At 36.5% G+C, this 19476-nt stretch overlaps 2 protein-coding genes and 1 long non-coding RNA gene across 4 annotated transcripts; all 3 read left to right on the plus strand.

Annotated features, from left to right (window-relative positions):
- The first annotated feature begins 1468 nt into the window (after positions 1 to 1468).
- LOC149037028 (dipeptidyl peptidase 2-like) lies at positions 1469 to 9179 on the plus strand. 2 transcript variants are annotated; one of them, XM_089188306.1, is made up of 11 exons: positions 1469 to 1859; positions 2609 to 2745; positions 2839 to 3002; positions 3494 to 3632; positions 4232 to 4319; positions 5113 to 5171; positions 6238 to 6528; positions 7178 to 7334; positions 8054 to 8118; positions 8212 to 8282; positions 8768 to 9179. In XM_089188306.1, the coding sequence occupies exons 1-11, from the start codon at positions 1700 to 1702 to the stop codon at positions 8847 to 8849; spliced, it is 1413 nt and encodes a 470-aa protein (XP_089044432.1). In that variant the 5' UTR covers positions 1469 to 1699; the 3' UTR covers positions 8850 to 9179. The 2 variants fall into 2 exon arrangements, with proteins under 2 accessions (XP_089044432.1, XP_089044431.1); XM_089188305.1 differs by lacking the exon at positions 8212 to 8282 and having other exon boundaries at positions 1629 to 1859.
- A 103-nt stretch (positions 9180 to 9282) lies between these two features.
- LOC149037029 (dipeptidyl peptidase 2-like) lies at positions 9283 to 15403 on the plus strand. The gene is made up of 9 exons (XM_089188315.1): positions 9283 to 9517; positions 10547 to 10683; positions 10944 to 11107; positions 11289 to 11389; positions 11944 to 12000; positions 12251 to 12309; positions 13173 to 13365; positions 13505 to 13663; positions 14354 to 15403. The coding sequence occupies exons 1-8, from the start codon at positions 9283 to 9285 to the stop codon at positions 13513 to 13515; spliced, it is 957 nt and encodes a 318-aa protein (XP_089044441.1). The 3' UTR covers positions 13516 to 13663; positions 14354 to 15403.
- A 2101-nt stretch (positions 15404 to 17504) lies between these two features.
- On the plus strand, positions 17505 to 19264 carry LOC149037030 (uncharacterized). The gene is made up of 2 exons (XR_016181349.1): positions 17505 to 17920; positions 18392 to 19264. It is a non-coding gene; the product is annotated as an uncharacterized LOC149037030 (long non-coding RNA).
- Positions 19265 to 19476: the final 212 nt, after the last annotated feature.

A 19476-nucleotide genomic window follows, 5' to 3' on the forward strand; every position in this document is an offset into this window, starting at 1 on the left:
TCTCAAGATCAATATTGTATTGATATTGTAAAGAGAAATTGCATTTTGGTCTCTTCTCGGACTGGAAGGGTTAAGATAAGACCTTGTTTTCTTGTTAAATATGATAATAGGTAAGACATCCTTTGGTAGATTTTTGTGGGGCATTCTTAACTCATTGCAGTCTGGCTCCTTTTCCACATTATCACAATGTGACTTGTTGCAAAATATAGATAATTTGGCCACTTAAAATTCTGACCCTATGTTTTGACATTTGAGTTTCAAATCAGTGGAACTCTAGATTTTGTAAATAATTTCATTTTGTCTTGAAGAAGAAAAGTTACAGTTTTGCAACTTTTATCTATGGCTTGCAGCTCTAATGCTCACACACTTTAAGAGTACAAAGGAGGATTCAATCTCCCTATATTCATTACATTTCATACCATTAAAGTTCTTTTTAGAAATAAAGTACTTTTTTAACAATTGTGGTTGTAGTTCTTGGATCTCTAGCTTCAAACTTTATTGTTAACCATATCTGGAAACATGTTCTGCCCATAAGTTGAGAGGGGCTGGGTTTTTATGATATTCTTAAAATATTAGTGATAAAGAATTTTGAAATTGGAAGGGAAGAGAGGGGTTGGTCTTTCTAAGCCATGTGATTTCATAAGTTCCTCCCTTTTTAGAAGGGATATCAGCTCAGAGTCTTAAATGTTAAATGGTGAACATGCCTCAATAAGTTGTCAGGAATCTCTTTTGCTTCAGTGAAACCAACCCTCAAAAATGGCCATTTGATGGTAAAATACATGTTCAGAAAAATTCATTCCTTTTTTTCAACTTTTTTTTCTCCTGATGTGAAGACATTTTGACAATAGGTGGTACAGAATGTGCAATTATTTCATTTTTGTTTGGTTTTCTCTTCTAACTCTAAGACTGCGTTTTTTTCATTTTTTTCTTTATTTCTTTCTTTCCTTTTTTTTTCGGATTAGGTAACATCTTATCAATTGTCAAATATCGAAAATGGTTGTGGGGGACCTATGGGAAGGTGGGAAGGAAACTGATCCTGGTTGCTTGATTTAACGGCGATGACCACATAGAAGATTCAAAGTTTTCAATTGATTAGCAGAGTGATTATAGGGACTGAAGCACGAGACTGCCTTGTATAGGGTTAATACTACCTGTTTTCACCTTGGGTTTGTTTCACACGTGAATGAGTTCATGTGATCAATAAAGCAAGCTGGGGTGGAAGGGATGGGGAAGGAGTGCTGAGGCAGGGTTGGATATCTGACCCACAGACAATCAGAAATTCTGGATAAAATTTCTTTGGCAGCCTCATTAGTCCCGTAACGCCCCCCCCTTTCCCATCCTGCCACTCCCCCCCCTTTCCCATCCTGCCACTCCCCCCCTTCCCCATCCTGCCACTCCCCCCCCCCCCTTTCCCATCCTGCCACTCCACCTTGCTCCTAAAATAGTGGAGTAAGCAATTGTTACAGTATTTCTTTCAAGTTTTAACCAGTAGAAAAAGCGCTGGAATAGAGAATATTCTCCTTCGACAACTAGGATACTTCTCCGATGTAATAATTAAATGATCCGCCGGGTTACTGTAATGTGTTAAATGTTTTCGTAACGTGACAGGTTGAATGGTCACGCGGACTCGGACATTCTTCAAGGCCAGTTAGCTTGTCACAAGACCCTCACGTGTAGGTTTATCTTTAATAACTCAAAGATGGCTGGCTGCTCGGAGTTTCTTCTTGTGGTTTCCTCTCTTTTTGTCCTTGTGGGGGCTACAGTTCCTTACGAGACAGCTTATTTAGAGCAAGATCTCGATCATTTCAACTTCGTTCAAGCCAAGAAGGTCACGTTTAAACAGCGATATCTCTATACAGGTAAGGCGCTCACCATAATTTCTGACACGGATGGAGCTTTGGAGGTGAAGCTGCACGATGTTGTTCATTTTGTCGCAGAGCCTGGTTAAATTTTATCTCTCCTTTTTAAAGCTTTCTTAAGTATATTTCTGAAGTTCACTTTCTGTGAGATTATACGTAAGATTTTGGAACGATTAATCACCACTCTCCCCTATGGATTTAAAGTGCTTGGCCCAGTTGAATTTTAGAAATATGCAATGCTTCTGAGAATATCTAAGCTGAGTTCTTGAAGCAGAGTCATTTAATTTAAAGCGGCACAGAAGTGATGGAAGTTCAATTCGAAGCATTAAAGCTTTAACGACCCCCTCCCCTCCCCAGGGCCAAAGGATTCGTTGTTAAATGGACGTTGTAACCAAGTCACATTTTAGTTTTTTTGACTGCTGTTGGGGTTTTTTTTTTAAGAAGGGGGCATCCATGAAATACCATTTCAATCTGCACCTGACTTCACTAGCCTTCAGCCTATATTCTTATGGTTGTGCTTATTGGCTTGTAAAGAAAGAGAAAAAACAAGCAATCGTTGAAGTAAGGAAAAGAAATGAGCAGCTGTACCCATCCCTCCATGATTCTCACTTTATCTTTCATATGCCTGAAAGTACCAGCCTTGAAACTACTCTTTAAGTTCACATGAGGATTTATACAACTTGTGACAGCATGAAAAGCTTTTAAGTGTTAATCATTTGTTAAACTTAGTGCTGAATGTTTTTTCACAGATCAATACTGGGATGAAAAAGGACCAATTTTCTTTTACACTGGCAATGAAGGACCAATAACTGGTTTCTGGGAAAACTCAGGCTTTGTTTTTGAGGCAGCTCAGAAGTTCAATGCTTTGGTTATTTTTGGTGAACATGTAAGTACACAAGGATACTTTGTGTGAATGTTAAATGTTTGATGCTCTGATTTCCAGCTGTAATTTGTTGTGCTCTGTCTTCATCCTTTTTAGAGATACTATGGAGATTCCCTTCCATTTGGTTCGTCCTCGTTTGATCATGATAAAGTTGGTTACCTTTCAATAGAGCAAGCCCTTGCAGACTATGCTGTCCTATTGACTGATCTTAAGATTCAGTTTAAAGCCACAGAGAGTAAGGTTGTTGCTTTTGGTGGCAGGTACATTGAAATAACTTAACAAAGAAAGGTTACAGCAATTAAGATCACTTTCACAGAAACTACAACATTAATATAGTTGTTATAATTTGGTTTCCAAGTAACTCATCAAGGTCTATTAGACTGTAAAGTGCTTTAACCAATTATTGACTTTCTTTCCTTTTTTTTTGACTTTCAAAAGACGTCTTAGCAAGGAGTCTAAACTCTTTTCCAATAACAAGATTCCAGTCTGTTTCCATACAAAATGTGAATATTTGAACGCTTCTGGGATGAGTACAAATTCCAAATTATTTTGAATTGTGTCAGAGGATGAGTAAATCAAATAAATTATATGCTGACAAATGATCAGCACCATAAATGTGATATTTTTTAATGTGCACACAAAGGAAATATAGGTCCTGATTGGAGACCAAGAAGAGTGATTGAACTGAGACTTGTTATATTTAGTTTAAGAAACATTCTGTATCATTAATTTGTCCTTGATTGGTTTTCAGTTATGGTGGAATGCTGAGTGCTTACATGAGGTTTAAATATCCTAATGTGATAGATGTTGCCTTGGCAGCCAGTGCTCCAATTTACATGACCACTTTCCGTGGAAGTGAAAGAGACTTTTTCTTCACTGCAGTGACAGAGGTAATGGTAATTTTTTTCTTTTTGACATTTCCACTTTTTCGGGTTTATCTCTTGTTCAGGTTGATAATTAGTCGTCCTCTCCATAACATCAGGGAAACAATTAATTCACTAAACATTTAACTTCCATGAGTGACAAAAACAAAATGTCTCCTTACAATGTAAATACAATATAAGTGGACAAGTGATGAGACTGAAGAAAAATATTAAAGAGGAGACTATTAGTTGATCCAACAGGAAATTATCCAAAGTAACATCATAACAATTGTATAGCATATAATAAGGAGAATTAATAATGAGATCTGGGAATTAAAGGGTCAGGATTTGTCAATAGTGAAAGGTTTGAGGGAGTCACAGTAATTTTCTCCTTTCTGAGAAATGTAATGGAGGACAATGAAAAAACAAGTTGTTATTAGATTCAATTCTAGACATTATTGCTCCTATTGGATGATATCTAAAATATCTGTTTGTTTTTAATGACATCAACAAAAGAAAAACTCTCAACAATAACTGCAAAATTATCGCAACATGCATGGCCAGACTTTTGTTTCTATGTCTATATTGTTGATTTTAGTAATATAATTATGTCATTTATTTCCAAGGACTTTTTAAATGCTGATGCCAATTGTCCAGGTTATGTTATTACAGCTTTTGAAATGATTGAGATGCTGAAAAATCAAGGTGCAGAAGGTAAAATGAATCAGAGTTATCTGTAGGAAATCCATGGAGTTGCTTAACCCTCAAAATCTAATGTACAATGTAAAAACCCGAAAATAGGTTATATCAAATGTGTTATCCTAATGTTAAACTCTCTTAACATGCAAAGAAAATGAGTAGGAACTCCAAGGGAGAAATCTTGAAAATTAAGGGGTTTACATCTTTTGCTGCATTTAAGTTGAAAACATGGAATGTTGGTATTAGGTAAGGGACTGGGGAACAGGTAATACTCCCATTGTGAGGGATGAGTGTGCCGCACTATTGCAGGAGGAAATTGCTTCATTACTGTGTCATCCTCTTTTCCTTAACCCTTTAACCCCTAAGAGTGATCAGCTTCTAATTTCTCCTTACAATTATATCACCCCTGAATCAAACATTAAGGTCACAGGAATCAAGGAAATGATCACCTACTTATAAAGCTCTTGATTTTTCAACAAATTCTGCTTGTCAGTGCTTCAGGAAATGTATAGAGAACAGTATGGAGAATATTCTTACTGATGTTAGGGTGTAAAGGGTTAGTATTAAGGAGTACATTAAGTAAGTGAATCAGACTCCTTTTGAACAAGCTGTCTGAGTGAGTGACTGTCATTTATATGGGTAAATATGACAAGGGGCTGGTTACATCCTACATTATGGCATGTACAAATGATGGTTCATGATGTTCTTGATGTTCTATACTTGGAGATCAATAATTCTCTGTGAGTGAAACTGGTGTGGAGTTTTATTTCAGTTTGAATTTATTTGAAATTCTTTCTTCGTTTTATAGGACTTGCTGAACTCTCAAAAATATTTAAACTCTGCAAACCACTCAAGTCAACAGAACAGGTAACGATTATTTGGTCATCACTCAAAAACTATGATAACACATGTCATAGGAAGTAGGATTTTATTATTACATTGTAACTATCTGTTAGCCTATTTACTACATCACTGCTACAATCATAAAGTATTATCGTTTGTCTCTCAATGTGATCACTTATGATGTAGATCAGGATGTTTTGACTGCATACTGCTAGTCTTCATCAGGTGATAAGGTTGACTGGTTTAAGGTCTTTTTATAAAGCAGGATGCTCTACTGTATTTGGTTGGTTTTTTCCACTGCTATGATTCGCGTGTTTTGATCCTTGATGTTTGTGAGTTGTTCCCTTGGTGGTCTGCTATCATACGGCTCTCTGGTTGTGCTTTTTTCTTTTGTTTTGTTTTGTTTTTTCTTTTTATAATGGGCATCTACGCTTCAGGATTTTGTATTCCACTGTCCCTGTTGACATTGTTTAGGTAAAGTCTTAGATGAATTATCTCTTTGACCCTTCGAGTGTACCAGTGAGGATCACAATCAATCAACTTAACTTCATTCCAAAGCAGTTGGTGTCTGGCGTTGTTGGCATGCTCTGAAACAGCAGAGGTCTGGGCACAGGCTGATCAGATGTCTTGGTCATGTGCCTAGACTAGTGCTTCTTTACTCCTCTTACCTAGCTTTTGTTTCCCCTCACTCTCTCACCCATTCTTCCATTTCTTCCTGATATCTCTCAGTCTGGTGTCACATATGGCTTGATTTTGTGAGTTTGAGCAAGTGACTTGAGTTTGTGCTTGATTTTTGTTTAAAATTTTAACTGAAAAACATAGAATTTAAGGCTTCCTTGTAGATGTGCCTTTGCTGAATTCCAGCATTGTTGTTATTGTTGCTGTTTATTATCATTATTAGTAATAGTAGGTAGTAGAGTAGTAGTACTATTTTTATCATTATTATTATTATTATTATTTAATTTTAATTAATGTTATAAGTATTATCATTGGTGCTCAACTGTCTTCCTAAATCTTGCTGTATATCTTCCCTTCTGACCTTTATCCATATATTGTTTCACCAATTATTTATTTTTTGTTTTCATTTTAGATCCCTCACATGTTAGGCTGGATTCGCAATTCTTTCACAACCCTAGCCATGGGTGATTATCCTTACCCAACAGACTTCCTGGCTCCACTTCCTGGGCATCCTGTGAACTTGGCATGTAAAATGATGGCAAGTGCATCATCCAAGGTTGAAGGCCTTGCTGAGGTCACAGCTTTAGTATACAATGGCACTAATGGTACACTGACTTGTCTTGATCCAGATACAGAGTACATTGAATGTGCAGACCCCACTGGGTGTGGCCTGGGTCCAGACAGCCTTGCATGGGACTATCAGGTATTGGGTTGCACATCCTGCTTGTCCACAGGTCTAATTTCTCTTTACAATCCATCCCTTGAATCAAATGTTTAAGGTAGGAGACTAAAGGAAATGATCAGCAACTAATGAAGTTCTTGATGGTTTTACAAATTTTCCTTCTTAGAACCTAGGAAATGTATGGAGAACAGTATAGAGAATATGCATAATGATGTTAGGGTGTACAGGGTGAACTATGGTTTCCATGAGATATAGGAACTAGTTAGGATCATTGGCTAAGTATTATGTGTGCTATGCTCCATCTCTAAAGCTCCCAGTTTAAACTCTGATGGAATCACTGTGTTGTGTAAGAGGCTTCATCTATTCAGGATCTCTTTCTGTTCAGGGGTGCAAGGGTACTTTCTGAGAAACCAGATGAAATCATAATTGGATATGCATGTAAATAATGGCTGGCTTATGAGCTGACATGACCTTACCAGATTTTTTAAGTGATTATTCCATGTGAAGTTTCCTTTTCGAATCATTTCCTATAAAGAATGAACCTTTCTTGCCTGCTCATGTTCAGGAAACAAATGTAACATATAATCCAAGCTTTGCCTGTCCACTGAACTATTCAAGAATTTTGTTTGTTTCAATTTGTCAAAATAAGATTTATATTTCATCTTTTCAGGTTTGTGCTGAGCTCACTCTTCCAGCTGGTTCTAACAACAAGACAGACATGTTTCCACCTCTGCCATGGACTCCAGAAATGATATCCACATACTGCCAGAAAAAATGGGGTGTGATACCTCAACCTAACTGGGCACCCATACAGTTCTGGGGGAAAGGTTGGTTTCCTTAAGACATTGAAATACATAGTAAGAGATTTTGTTAGATTGAAAAGGAAGAATTTTATTAAGGCAGGCACTAAAAACAGGGTAAGACTTGACCATTCCCTTTGCCACTTAATCTGGATGGGATGTTAAATGATTGCTGTTGACTCGATCTCCCTGACATGATTTCCTTTGTAAGCTCAACTGCCACCCAAAAGCACTCCTGGTAGGAATGAGTGTGAATCAATTGTTGTGCACAGCATGTGATTGTGATGCTGAGCAGGGCTTGATTGAACCTGACCTTGTGATCTTGACTCTATCATGCGAAGCATTGGATTACACAATTGTTTCAAATCCCATTCTCATAGATCCACCCCTTTTCCTTTCTGAATGGCAGCAATATCAGTATTTGATTTAAAAAGTGATCCAGAATTTTTGTCAAAATTAAAACACCTGGAAAAAGTCCAGAATGTGCGATGACTAATCAGATGAGACTTGAAAACAAATCTTAAAACTAGGATTCCTGTCTGTATTGAAAATTTCTCATGCTTGATGGATTTATTTTCCTTGATACAATAGTATTTCACACTTATTTCAGTGACCACAGTTTTCTGAGTTTCTCAGTTAGTGTTTAAGTCACTGTGAAACCTTCCTCATTTTAGTTTTATGGTCAGAGAAGTCCTAATTGTAGTGCAAGAATAAAAGACACTTGATTGTATTAAATGGTTTTTCAGATATATCTTCATCTTCTAATATTATTTTTTCCAATGGTGACCTGGATCCATGGAGACCTGGTGGGGTAAGTTAATGGTTTTTGAAGGCTTTTGTTGCTTCTATCATTGATGGAATCATAGATGGTTGTTGGATTTAAAATGTATTGATTATATTTTAGGTGTTAGAAGATGTCTCACCAACACTGGTGGCACTTCTGGTCAAAGGTGGAGCTCACCATCTTGATCTGAGGTATGTTTTAACTTTTTCAGTGACCAAATTGATCAATATGAAAATTCTCCTTGCATTTTTCTTATAGAGGTTAAGCCAGGCAGGTAATGAGAATAAAGAAAATTGTCAGCTATGAGTTACCTCCTGATAGAAGGTCAATGTCTCTACTCTAGCCAATATCTAAACATGTGATGATGTTTGAGAGAATTTTATCTGAGATCTTGGAGCACATTGGGTGGTAAATTCCTATTTGGAGATTTCCTTCATTCTTCCTGATGTGCAACCTTCATTTTTAAATTTGTTTCTTTTTGGATTTATTATTAATTTATTATTAGATTTTTACCTGAAGGATAAACTTTTATCAGTGATTCCTGATCTCCTTTGGTAGATAGCTATGTAGGTTTAAAAGAAAAGCATCTGCTTCAAGCTGGTTTTCACAATGTTTTCTGATAATTATTACTAGTTCAGTTTTATTAATTACTGATGTATTTAATTTTGATATCCAGAGCTTCCAATCCACTGGACCCTCCGGCAGTGACACAAGCACGAAAACAAGAACTGGAACTAATCCAAAAATTCTTACATTAGAGCAACATTATAAATCTCAATGGACAATGACTACAGTTTTCTTATGCATCAATTCAATTATAACCAGACCTGTCTTATTTTGTGATGTATAAAAGAAATAGCATTTCAAAGAAAAGTCAATTTATGGTGCACAACTTCAAATAAAATTTACATGGAGCATCGAAACATGCTAATTACGAATTAGACCTTATGAAGGAATTTGAATTTTAATGATTTCAAGCAATAGCCAGAGACTAGACGTAAGACTTGGATGAGATTCAAAAGCCTTGTGTTGGTTTAATGCTGTAGATGAGTGTCTTTTTAAGAACAATAAACTTTTTGATAATAACATCTACATTTTCTCGTTTTTGAGTACTCGTTTTTGTTTGTTTTAATCCAATAATCAGCCCGATTATAATGATGTTTCAGTGGTCTCGGTGACGTGACAGGTCGAATGATTCGTCACCCAAAGTCACGCAATCTAAAGGTTAGCTTGTTACAAAACCCTTACGTGCAACTTTGTACGAAGATGACTCCCTGCGCGGAGTTTCTTGTCGTGGTTTCTTCTTATTTTGTCGTCGTGGGGGCTACTATTCCTTACAAGACAGCTTATTTTGGGCAAGATCTCGATCATTTCAACTTCGTCCAAGCCAGTAAGGTCACGTTTAAACAGCGATATCTCTATACAGGTATCTACTAAGGCGCTTACCGTAATTTCTGACTCGAATGGAGCTTTGGAGGTGAAGCTGTTTAGTTTGTTAGAGAGCCCGGTTAAATCTTATGTCTCTCTTTCCCAAAGCTGATGTAATCGACCCTGTGAGAAATTGGGTTCTACTTTAGTTTATTTATATAGTTCACCTTCTGTGAGATTACATAATTTGTTGGAACGAATGATCGTCTCAAGCAAACAAAACAGCTATCCCACTCTTAGCCAGCATGTCATCGAACCGAATTTTAAAAGTATGCAATACCTCTGAGAATGCAATCACCCGTATTTTAACTGAATTTCTCTTAAACAATTTAGTAATTGTGCTGAAGTGAAGAAAACTTGAGTAAGACATGTTGTACAGTAGATGAGCTTGGAGCAATCATTATGTTGGGAAAAAGAGAGGCTATGAGGATTAAAAGCGACACAGATTAAATATTTTGAATACATTTGTGGCTCAGTGTTCTGATTTTCCTCCTTTTTTTGGAAGGGGGTGGACTGGGTGGGGGAGGAAAGCCTTGGAAAGGATCACAGAAAATCCTACATGGCTGCATGCCTATCTTAGAGGGGAAGAGGGGACGCCCATAGGAAACAATTTCAATCTGCAACTTATTGCCTATGTACTATAGACTTGTGAAGTAAAAAATAGCTTTGAATTGAAGCCTGGAATCGAAGTAAGTCAAGAACCAGGTGCTGAATGCACCCCTCCCCCCCCCCCCCCCCCCAACAAACAGCATTTGCAGCATTATCTTTAAAGTTTGGTTACTGGAGGTCTATCGCTGCCTATAAGACCTCTTACGACTGTTACACAGCTGTCTCTTACACCATCAGTAGCCACATATGGAATAAATTATTGAAACCCCATGCCAGTATTTAGAATTTGTCTTTCTGAGGCCTTGAGACACCAGTTTTGGGGCCTGTTTCCTGAGGATGGCTTGTGATACTTGCAAAAACATGGAGGTGTTCTGAGTGGAATAATTTGTTAAGCCCATTGCTAAATTTTATGTCACAGATCAGTACTGGGATGAAAAAGGACCAATTTTCTTTTACACTGGCAATGAAGGACCAATAACTAGTTTTTGGGAAAACTCAGGCTTTGTTTTCGAAGCAGTTCAGAAGTTCAATGCTTTGGTTATTTTTGGTGAACATGTAAGTACACAAGGATACTTTGTGTGAATGTTGGGTAAAAATTTCCGCACAGCCCCATACTATTGTTAAACAAATCTGTTTTCCCAATGGCAATGTATCGTTTTTGTCATTGTTTTCTCTATCCAAGAATTGAATGCATAATGTGGTATGGGGCTGTGCGGAAATTTTACTGAATGTTGAATATCTGATGCTCTGATTTCTAGCAAGCAAAAGTGCATTTTACCTTTAATTTGTTGTGCTCTGTCTTCATCCTTTTTTAGAGATACTTTGGAGATTCCCTTCCATTTGGTTCGTCCTCATTTGATCATGATAAAGTTGGTTACCTTTCAGTGGAGCAAGCCCTTGCAGACTATGCTGTCCTATTGACTGATCTTAAGATTCAGTTTAAGGCCACAGAGAGTAAGGTTGTTGCTTTTGGTGGCAGGTACATTGTAATATAACTTTAAAAAAAAAAAATTTCAGTTGTTGTGGTCACCTACATAGAAACTACAGCATTTGTAATGTTATAATTCATTTTCCATGTGACTCAGCAAGGTCTTAGAAAGTTATAAAAGTGCTCTGATGACATATTCTGTAGCATTAATCTGTCCTTGATTGGTTTTCAGTTATGGTGGAATACTGAGTGCTTACATGAGGTTCAAATATCCAAATGTAGTTGATGTTGCCTTAGCAGCCAGTGCTCCAATTTACATGACCACTTTCCAGGGTAGTGAAAGAGACTCATTCTTTGTTGCAGTGACAGAGGTGATGGCTACAGTTCTTATAACTTGCATAAGAACAATCAATGATTGAATATTCAAGTTTTTATTGTTATTTAGTTGTGCTACAACATTTCCTTGCTGATCATGCCTACTGTATCAACTGTTTTAGTTTCTTCTCTTGTCCAGCTTACTGATCAGTGATTCTCCCCATAACATCAAGGAAATGACTAATTTAGTTAATAGTTGTTCATTTGGTAAAAGAGTTGAGAGTCTATTAATTTTTCTCCTTCTTGAGAATTATACTGGTTAAATGAGGAGAATGATATATCATTTGTTATTTGAGTTAATTGTAGACAAAAGTATTTAAACTTATTTGGTGATATTTAACAATTATGTTAATTTCTGATGATGTTCATGAAAGATAAAACTATCAACAGTAACTGCCAAACTATTTTGTTTTCATGTTTCAATTTATTCAGTTAATTTAATTAAGTTTTTTCGTAATTTTTGTGTTTTAATTTCAAGGACTTTTTAAATGCTGATGATGCTAATTGTCCAGGTTATGTTATTATGGCTTTTGAAATGATTGAGATGCTGAAAAATCAAGGATCAAAAGGTACATTAAATATATTCATTAAGTCGGTAAATCAGTCTCTTTTAAGAAAACTTTTCAAGTAAAATGTCAAAATCAAAACCAAAGTATTCTTAATTATTGATTATTAACAAATTAACTATAACAAGGAGATAGATAACTCTTACTTAAAGGCAATTGCATGCGTGGATCTTTTAACCAAGTCACTATGTGTGAAACTGATCTGAAGTTTTATTTTGATATGCATTTATTTGAATCACATTATTTCATGTAGGACTTGCTGAAATCTCAAGGATATTTAAACTCTGCAAACCACTCAAGTCAACAGATCAGGTAAGAATTATCTAATTACCATCACACAAACACAACCATGACAGTGAAGTGAACACAGTTAAAAATTATGTGGAGCAGCATTTAATGACCCCATGGTAATTATTTGTTAGTTTATTTGCCAGATTACTTCCTATCTTCCTTCCTCTCCGTCATTTCCTGTTCCCTTTTTCTCCCACCCACCCTCCCTTCCACCCTACCTCCCTCCAACCCACCCTCCCTTCCACCCTACCTCCCTCCAACCCACCCTCCCTTACGCCCGACCTCCCTCCAACCCACCCTCCCTTCCACCCTACCTCCCTCCAACCCACCCTCCCTTACGCCCGACCTCCCTCCAACCCACCCTCCCTTCCACCCTACCTCCCTCCAACCCACCCTCCCTTCCACCCTACCTCCCTCCCTTTCACCCTCCCTCCCACACTTCCTCCCTCCCTTTCACCCTCCCTCCCACACTTCCTCCCTCCCTTCCACCCACCTCCCACCCTCCCTCCCTTCCACCCTCCCTCCCTCATTCTCTCCAAAGCAAAGATCAATGATACAGGAGGGAGATCACTTGCCTTCCAATCCCATTGCTGTGGCCTTGGTCAGAATCCAGAACCTTGGGTCACTTTTGGGTGAGTTAGTTATTGATTCTCATTGAATCAACCCTCATTTGACTAAGAAACAGAAGATGCAGGGCTGTGTTCTGGATATGTCACTGCTTAATTCCTTTATTGTTATTGTTATAACTGTTATTAGTGTTACTTAATTCTTTTCACAACTTTTGTTTTATGTTTTCTTTCCTTTGTCCTTTGTAGATCCTCCATTTCATCCATTGTTTCAATTGGCCCAATAATTTGGTTTTTGTTTTTTTGTTTTCATTTTAGATCCCTCACATGTTACATTGGATTCGCAATTCTTTCACAACCCTAGCCATGGGTGATTATCCTTACCCAACACACCTCCTGGCTCCACTTCCTGGGCATCCTGTGAACTTGGCATGTAAAATGATGGCAAGTGCATCATCCAAGGTTGAAGGTCTGGCTGAGGTCACAGCTTTAGTCTACAATGGCACTAATGGTAGACTGACTTGTCTTGATCCAGATACAGAGTACATTGAATGTGCAGACCCCACTCTGACTGACTGGACTGTGTTGTGCAAGACATGTTACCTTTTCTGTCACTAAACATCAAAATAAGATTTATTTTTATCTTTTAGGCTTGTATTGAGCTCACCCCTCCAGCTGGTTCAAACAACAAGACACTGACACATGTCCACCTCTGCCATGGGCTCCAGAAATTATTACAACATACTGAAAGAAAAAATGGGGTGTGGTACCTGGACCTAACTGGGCACCCATACAGTTCTGGGGAAAAGGTTGGTCTCCAAAGGCCTTGAAATATATAGTTAGAGCTCCTGTGAGCATATATATGTAGAGCTCCTTTGAGTATAGAATGGGAAAGAAATTGTTTCTAAAAAAAATCTGGGTCATAGGCCATATCCCCCTTAGGGTTGAGTCCCCTTTCACTTTTCAGCTGATGCATGGGAACATGACAGGACGGAAAATGCGTGCACTGTAAGTACCTCCCGTTGTCCCCATACAAACCCTTAGAAAAATTTTCTAAGGCTTTGTATGGGACAAAGGGAGGTACTTACAGTGCACGCATTTTCCGTCCTGTCATGATTGTTTGCAAGCTTGCCCACAAACAACTCTGTGTATGTTGTGATCATGACATGGTGTTAGACATGTGGGTATCATATGCAAAAATATTGTGAGCACATTTCAGTATGTTGATGGTATTTGTGATAACAAAATCATGCCAACTTTGCTTATGAAAAGCTTCTAGTGTGTTGGGATCATTCCTGCCAGTCCCTCCCCAAATAAAGTTATTTGTTAACAAGCTTTGCTGTTTGCAGATTGTTGGGTGGAGACTAAACATCATGCTATCTTTGCTTATGAAAAGCTTCTATAGCTATATATGTAGTACTGTGTCATTTTCTACTAATTAGGATTGCAGTTGTAACCAATTGAGGGTAATTTGATGAAATCATATTTTAACTTTGCAGGCATCTTCTTGTTCCCAAACTGATCTCTTCAGAGTATCTTGAGGCTTTAGATGCTCACTTGTAATGCATGAATTATTCCACCTAGTTCTTCAGGCCTGTGGATGAAGATCTAAAAATTGGTTACAAATAGAGGTTGGATGTCACAGAATCTTTTTCAACAGTTAACTTCTCAAGAACTACACTTCTAGAAGTAGCTTTTAATTTATAATTGTTAACACAACAAGCTAAACTGTGAATAGGATAGTGATTTAGCCAATGGAAGGCATTCTATATCCTTGAAAGATCTTTAGATTACCCAGTACTTAATGCAATTTTTACATGATTTTCTTAATCAGGATATCCAGGTAGATCAGAGTATTTTTTCTGAAGGGGGGGGGGGGGGGGGGGCAGGGAAAAGGAACTTTTTATTTTTGGCACCTTTTAGTATAAATGAACTTGAACTCAATTTTTTTTAATGGTCAACCCATTTCCATGCTTATTTCTTATGGAAATGAATCAAACTTGATTTGGTGAACAATAAGTTTTTTTTTTTTCTGTTCAGGTCTTAAAATAATTTAGTCTGAAGTTCCTTGCAAGTTGTTTGGAAAGAAGTCTCCCTTGAGTCTGTTCTTTCTTCCAACAAAATATTTTAATCTTAAATGGGAGAGTAGATTGTATGCCAGCAACAGTTTTTTGAAGAAATAGAGGGAGGTTTTTTTTCAATCATTTCTCATCTATTAACTTAAAAATTTATTAGAATGTGTATTTCTGAATTTTTTGTATTACTTGTGTGAAATTTAATTCAAGAATTTTGTACATATAATGTATGAATTCTGTCATATGCAGATCTGTTTAGTGTTTAATTTAAAAGTGAAAAGCCGTATTCTAAAAAAGTTATTTCAATTAAGTTTTTAAGGTTAGCCAGTCTTTGATAATGTTAGTAGTGAAATGGTGATAAGTTAATGTCAAATTTTGTAAATGAAACTTTACTTAAAACATCAGTCAGAAAGGTTATCAGAGATATAAAAGGGTATAGATAATAAATAAATGTACCACCTTTCAGCAACAGTTGAATATGTATTGTAAAGGATTTATTATGTAGGAAAAAGATTTTGCTTTATTAAGAATCAACAATGACATTTGTATTTCAAGAGCCCAGAAAGAAGCCATCTGTAGAACTACCAGAATTTAGTGTAATGTTTACGTTGCCCAAAATCCTGAAGTTTTAACAGTTTCTTAAGGAAACACTTTTTTCTAGCAGCCAACCCCTCCCTAAGTATATAGTGATGTGTCTCCCAATTCAATAATGGTATTGTGTCATTGGACTAGTTGGTAAAAAGCAGATTCCTAGTTTCTTGTTGAGCTATCCCTTGCGAACTGAATTCCCAGTTTTCTGGGAATTCCTAGGAATTCCCAAAAATTCCCAATTATGCAAATGACCCTTGCAAACTGAATTCCCAGTTTTCTGGGAATTTCTGGGAATTCCTAGGAATTCCTAGGAATTCCTAGGAATTCTCAAAAATTCCCATCTATGCAAATTAACTCTGATTTAAAAAGCTTGGAATTACTGGGAATTTCTGGGAAAGGAAGACTCCAGTTTTGTGAGGACTTGGAATCCCTAGAAATTCCTAAGAATTCTCAGCTTTACAAACTACCTATAATTTAAGAAGTGTGGAACTCTTGGGAATTGCTGGGAATTGAATTTGAGGCAATTTTAATACCCTGAGGTCCACATAAATTCTAAGAAATTCTCAATACCTTGAATGTGAAGGTTTTAAGAAAAAGAGTAATTTCAGAGGCTTAAAACTTTGGCTCAATAAAAGGTATGCTATACAAAACTTACCAAGAGATATACATACAAGTACATGTTTATAACTTAAAGATCATGAAATTTATTACTCAAACTAAGTTTTAGTAAATCTTTATATTAATATGGATTTTCTCATGAACCAGCTGTCAGTTATGTTAAATGGAAATTGCAAACTTCCACAATAATTAACAATAATTACATTGTTATCTTACTTCCCTAACCTACATTACTGGTTGCCTTTGTTAGAAAACCTTGGAATAGTCAAGCTCAGTTGCCTCAAACGCTGTCAGAGACTTTTTGTTGACAATACTTTTAGTAGAAATTTCATGCCTTAGACCAACAAATTCAACACCTAATTAATCTTTCTTTTTTCATGATTGTTGTTGCTGCTTTTTTCAGTTTTTTGCTCTATTTTCATGACTAATTGCTGTAATTTGTTTTCCTGTTTTTATTCTTACAAAACATTTTTGTAAGAGTTCCAATACTTGTGGATCATCCACACACTTTGCAAACATTTGGCATGCAGACAAGACAGAGGTAGTCAATGTACCCTTTGAGGAAAAACACCTTTTATATGACGTCTTCAATTTACTTTATTTGAAACTCTGATCTGAAAATATTTGTCAACAAGACTTGTTAGTAGTGAGAAATACCAACCAAGTTTCCTTTCATAACTTAATTTCTTAAATGTCCCAATCACTGGATCTCCCAAAAAAATATTACATCCTTTTATTTTTGGTGCAAATTAAAAGTCCTTCTTTATATAAAAATGAAAAATGCTAGTCACACTTCAGTAATAACAGCTCTTAAGTTTACTTGTTGTTCTTCTCTGTCTGTCAGCTATCAACAAAATTGTTTTATACTTCGGGCAGTGCATAACTATTTGTGGACCAGAGTTCCAACGCACCTCTGTAATCGCATATAGCTACTCCTGTCTCTTGTACAAATGTTTCTCCTTTGTAAGACGCACTCTACTCTGTTGTCAATACTGCTTTAAGTTCAGTGGAAACGACTGACTGAGGAATCGAGATGGCGGTGTTGGAACGTGTTGCTGAACGCTTGCTACGGTCAAGCTTTGTAGATTTGGGTACTGGTACACTGGGATCATCTATGTATCTCTTACACTTCCGAATGTGGTATCCTTCTTTTATAAATATGAGGGTAAAAGACGATTTGTAGTAGCATTCAAAACTGTGATTGGCTTGTGTTATTTCTCACCTTTGCCATTAACACAACTCAAGTGAGTTTCGAGTCTTTGTTTCCTCGACAACTTTCGGCCACAAATCGTGCATTTGTAATACGATCGATTCTTGTCGATTATTTCTACATAGAGTGAGCTCACATCTTTATTTATATCACCAAGCTATCCATCTTCTAGGAGCAGAGAACCGGTCGGAGAAGTCAAAATAAAGTTCGGCGCTTCTCTTAACACTGCAATCGGCAAGCCAGCGGATTCACTTTGCTAGCCAATGACAAGTTCTAAAAGATCCACGTGATCATGCCCGTGATCGGAAACAAAGAAGACTCCATTTGGCGCTCATCTTTGAATGTACTTTTCATCGGTTGATCGCTTTTCTCAACTGTTTTGCTTAATATAACATTTCTAAAGATAGCTTTTATTCTGGTTCAATGGGAAAACGAGAATAGCGTGAGTGTTGTAAAAGAGAAGAAAGTCGTTGGCGCCGTGGAGTTAAAAGTAGGGACAACAGTTGACATATGGACCGGTACAAACAAGGGTCGAGTGGCCATCTGTAAAGCTACGATTTTGAAAGTTTGTGGTGAGTAAAAATTGCGATATTCGTTGTGATCAAAATCTTATAAAAGAATAGATGTAGCGGGTTGAATTAAGCTTACATAACGCTCGGCGCAACTGAAACTAGAATAATTCTGAGAATCGAATCGGTCACTTGCATGCCGCAGTTTCTTAAGCTTATGCTTTACAATGAAATAAACCTATCAGTAAGGTTTCAAGATTCCTCTAGTCACGTTTGGGAACATTCAAGATTCATAACAAACTTTAGTACATAAAGAAGCCCTCCTTGGTAAAAACAAAATAATGTATTCAGCCCTTTTTTAGTAAAATCCATGAGAGAGATGTACTAACTCCAATATAAAAGTCACTCAATATAACACAGATTTCTCAATTTGAGAATCCAATGAATGCCCTTTTCCTCATAGCCATCTTAAAAGCCTGGTCTGAGCTTTAAACATACATATTTTAATTTTTTTTTTTTTTTTTTCAAATTCAGATGTCAAGGAATCCAGATACAAAATGGTCAAGGTTCTTGTTGATAACCTCATTCAAGGCCAACTCATTGTGAGTCCAGGAAAAAAAATACAAACAGTACAAACAGCAGCTAAGTTTGCAGTTTAGGATAACTTCATTCTAATTTATTGTTACAGTTATAACAAGATTTTAATCAAAAAATCAATTTTATTTGTCTGTAATTAGCCCCTTCACTCCCAAGAATATAACTATATAAATATAACTTAGGATATTGTATTTTTTGGAAAAGAATCAACAGATTTTATTCACAATTTGTGTCAAACCAAATTTAATGATTGATTAGAACTATTTTATACGAATAGCTATAATTGAGGATTAATCCGTATGAAGTTTTCAAGAAAAGAAAAATAAATCAAATTCCATCCTAATATTACCACACATTGTTGTTAATAATTAATCAAAAATATTTTACATGTACGCCTTAATCAAGCTTTTCAATAAATTTCATTGAATACTTGAATTTTAGCTGGGTTTTTTAATTTAAAGTATTTATTTTATATCATTAGCCTCAAATTTTTGCTTAAAATTTCCAGTAATTCTTAAACATTCCTAAAAATTCCCAGAAATTCCCAGAAATTCCCAGAAATTCCTAGGAATTTTTTAGATTTACAGCTTTTCAGGGAAAGTCATTGGTTCTCTGAGTTGGAATTCCTAGGAATTCCTAGGAATTCCTAGGAATTCCAAGTCCTGTTGGCTATAAACTTGGAATTTCTGGGAATTTCTGGGAATTTCTGGGAATTTCTAGGAATTTCTAGGTTTTTAGAACCAGAGTTGTTATGGTTGGGAATTCCTAGGAATTCCTAGGAATTCCCAGTCCGAATTTACCGTGAAAATTCACACCTTTATTCCTAGGAATTCCTAGGAATTCCAAAAGCCATTTCGCAAGGGATAACAGGCCAAAAAGGGTTTTTTTCTATCTTCAGCTTCCTACATATTTTAGAAAAAAAAAACTGAAGGATGTACGAAATTAGGAAATTACCCCCAAACATGCAGTTATAGCAGATCACCAAATTGTAACCCCCAATTTCATGAGTAATTCTCAATAAT

The sequence above is a fragment of the Pocillopora damicornis genome, chromosome 11 (assembly GCF_964200805.1).
Source record: "Pocillopora damicornis chromosome 11, jaPocDami1.2, whole genome shotgun sequence".
Classification (NCBI taxonomy): Eukaryota; Metazoa; Cnidaria; class Anthozoa; order Scleractinia; family Pocilloporidae; genus Pocillopora; species Pocillopora damicornis.